General features: G+C 38.8%; 1 protein-coding gene across 1 annotated transcript; it reads right to left on the bottom strand.

The window, feature by feature from the left end:
* Positions 1-2,188: 2,188 nt before the first annotated feature.
* Positions 2,189-3,485, bottom strand: LOC127807282 (uncharacterized). Its single transcript, XM_052344996.1, has one exon. It carries the CDS (start codon positions 3,281-3,283, stop codon positions 2,441-2,443), a length of 843 nt encoding a protein of 280 aa, XP_052200956.1. The 5' UTR covers positions 3,284-3,485; the 3' UTR covers positions 2,189-2,440.

Below are 3,485 nucleotides of genomic sequence, written 5' to 3'. Positions count from 1 at the left end.
AAAGCTGGTGTCCCCTAAACGCAAAGAAGGCCACGTTCTCCCAACAGTCTTTTTTTTTTTTTGTTCTTTATATCGCCAAACGTCGGCGTCACCGTCCAATCTTTGTCTACTGTCCCAACCCAAGGGAATGTCAGTCATTGAATAGCTTGGGGTGGGGGTCTTCCACGTGTCAATCTTAAATGCACAGCAGAAGCAGGCCCGGCCCAGGAAAGTCTCCTCATGTTAGTCGCTGTCGCGTCAACCCTTGTTTTTACTATTGATAATGGGCCAATAGCCCATCCAAAGTTTCAAACCGTTGATTCTCGAATTTGGGCTTCTCTCTATTCGGTACTGGGCTGGGCCCAAAAACTGCGGCCTTTAAAGTCCTGACCTCACCATACTCTTGAGATTTTAACTGTAGCCCTTCAGCCATCCGAGAATGAAAGTCGGATTAGGAATTTAAAGATACGCAGAGACTGGAGAATACTCCTCCAGTCTTCCTTGTAAATGCCCAAAATTCAAGCAGTTAGGATACCCATTGAATCCCTAAAATAAATAATTACTCAACTGAGATCGATTTTATAAATTCTAACTTTTGAATAATTTTTATGGCTAAGTCGTTATATTTAATGTTGCATTTTAAAAGTTTTTTTTTTTTTTTTTTCTGATACTGATTTATTTTATTCTATCTCTTTACGCACTTATTTTAATCATGTTTCACATATTTTATTTTTTGTGATAATTTTATTATTAAACAATAGAATTTATTCAAAATTCATTATACATCATGGTGACTCAATTTTTACGTTATAAGTTAGTTTGAGCATCAATATTCATCTTATTTAGGCCTTTTTGTTTTGGTTTTTGATAACATGTTGAATGGGTTAAGAACTGAAGAAAGGTTCAGACTTGTGAAAGGAGACAGTTGATGAAGCCCTTCAATGTCACCATCTACAAAATTGGCCTTTCTTGTAAGCTTCATCCTCTTTTGATCACCAATTTGACTACTCTCTCTCATGATTTATAATAATAATACCCTAATAAAGCTTCTCACAGTCACACCTGTAGCTCCAGTGTCTGCACCCACAGCTGATAAGCACAAATGCTTGAATTATTGTATCTAAACCCAAGCACTAGATCCATTGCTTTCATTCCCTAGCACTCACTTATGTCGAAAGACTTCTCACTAAATTTTAACTTCATGACTTCAAATAACTGATTGTATCATATATTGATACTTTGATTTTCATGCTAAAAAACACAAACAAGACACGTAACCGCTATCATCTGAATATATATTTTGACAAATTATTGGGAATTGTCTGTTAATTAATGAATCAGAATTACTTACCTATTTATTTATATACATCAAATCACAATTACATTCAGATTAGATTTTTCAAATTTATCTTAATCTGTTAATTAAAATTATCGTCAGATCAAAATTAATTTAATTAAATTGATCTTATAAGTTAAAATAACAATTATAATTAAATTAAAATATGAAGAATTGTCTCAAAGATAATCCAAGTAGGATGATATAATTGAGGAGAAAAGTTGGTTTGAGAGCGAACCATGAAAATGTCAAATCAAAAGTTGAGGGATGAAGACCTGCTGTTCCTTTGTCATTGCCATTGAGATAAAGTGTATTTCTTTAAAGAAAGTAAAGAGAGTGAAGAAAGTAAAGAGAGTGATGAGTTGATGGCCGTTGAGTTCAATGGAGAAACAAACAGAGAGAGAAAAGCTACGTACAAAAACTTTCTCTGGCGCATAGCAAAGTCTTGAAGATAAGGTCATCAATCAATAATTAACAAAAGACGAAAGAAAGAGAATAACACCGGCAGAAAGAAAATTGTCAATCAAATTGTATTTGAATGAATAGGATGTTTACCAAACACAAGTCCAAATGCTATATATATATATATATATATATGGGAGATAGGATATATATATATATATAACAATGAGAGAGAGAGAGAGAGAGAGAGAGAGAGAGAGAGAGAATGAATGTAAAATTAACATTAAATTTAATTTTGAGATAGTGGATGTGTGATATTCTTTCCCAACCCTTAGACGTGAAGTTCCTTTCACTAGCTAGCTAGCATGTACATTGAACAACAATAAAATCCACTTTGAGCATCAGTCATATCACCCACTCTTTGTGAATTCATTCGCCTTCCAATTGGCGTCGTATCGACGAAAGAAGTTCTTTAATTATTTGATATAAAAGCAAGGGTATAATAGTCATTCAAATATTGGGATTTAGCGACTTTTAAGGAGTATACATGCACATTGAGGTAATAGGAGGGCCATCTATCTATAATCTATCTATCTATCCATCTATCAAACCCAAACCCACGACCCAAAACACGGATTACACAAACAAAAGTCCAAAATCTTTTTTTGTTTTTTTACGCGTCCAAATGCATTAATTCCCTATCTTATCTTTCACTCATCACGGTTAAATCAACCCAAGCGTGGCCGGAAAATTCACCTTCTCACCGGCGAACTCGCGAATTCTCGCCGGAGATATGTCAATCTCAATGAGGTTCTCTTCTTCGAAGTGAAACTGTTCGCTCCTTCTCTTCCCGTCGAGCGTAATCTCTATCAACCCTTCCCTATCCTCTTCGTCCCATCTGATGCAGATGCCCTCCAGCGTGTTCCAGCCGCCGGCGTCAGGGAACCCGCCGTCAGAGGAGGTGTCCGAGTCAGTTTCCGGGTAGTACAGCGACAGCGACGGGTATCTCTCCATGGAGGACGGACGGGTATCTTGGTTCCCTGCTGGAACGTCGTCGTTTTGCTCCTCTTCTTCACCCTCGTACTCTAACTCGTAGATGACCTCCAATGGCGCTCCTACGTTCCACTCGACGAAGGAGCTCTCGGCGTAAAACGGGCCCGGTTCCGGGTCCAGATCCAACTCCAAGCAGAAACCCATATCGCTTCTGGACTCCACATTGGTCTTCGAAGACACCCATTTGCAATCTTGATCATCCGCGGAATCGAGATGATCAGATGGTGTTGGTTCTGGTTCGGCAGAATTGATCATCGATTCATTTTCCGCCGTTTGGTTTGCTCCTAACCTGAGAAGGGTCAGCAGTAGAGTTCCAGTTGAGATGAGCACCGGAGAGAAAACAACTCTGAGGAGATGGCCAGGGAAGTAGAGGAAAACCAGAGCGTATACAGTGACTAGAATGGAGAAGAGGGGGTTTGAGGAGAGATGGGAAAGTGTTTTCCAGAAAAAGTTAGTTCCTTGGGGAAGGAATTTAGTGGAACTGGTACTGAATTCGCTTGGATTATCATCCATGATGAGGAAGCAAGTATTGCAGGGTGGAGATTCATAAAGCAATGAACGGATATTGATGAGGAGCAGTGTTACTTAGTATCGGAAGTGAGAGATCGATGATGAGAATGGCGTTATATATCCATTGAAGTGAAACATATTAATCCGTGGTGGATGCAGGTATATATGTTGAGAGAGAGAGAGAGAAAGAGGGGGGGGGGGGGGG

This window comes from Diospyros lotus, chromosome 8, assembly GCF_014633365.1.
Source record: "Diospyros lotus cultivar Yz01 chromosome 8, ASM1463336v1, whole genome shotgun sequence".
NCBI lineage: Eukaryota > Viridiplantae > Streptophyta > Magnoliopsida > Ericales > Ebenaceae > Diospyros > Diospyros lotus.
The sequence above is the reverse complement of the archived record's forward strand: the minus strand, read 5'-3'. Positions and strand labels throughout refer to the sequence as shown.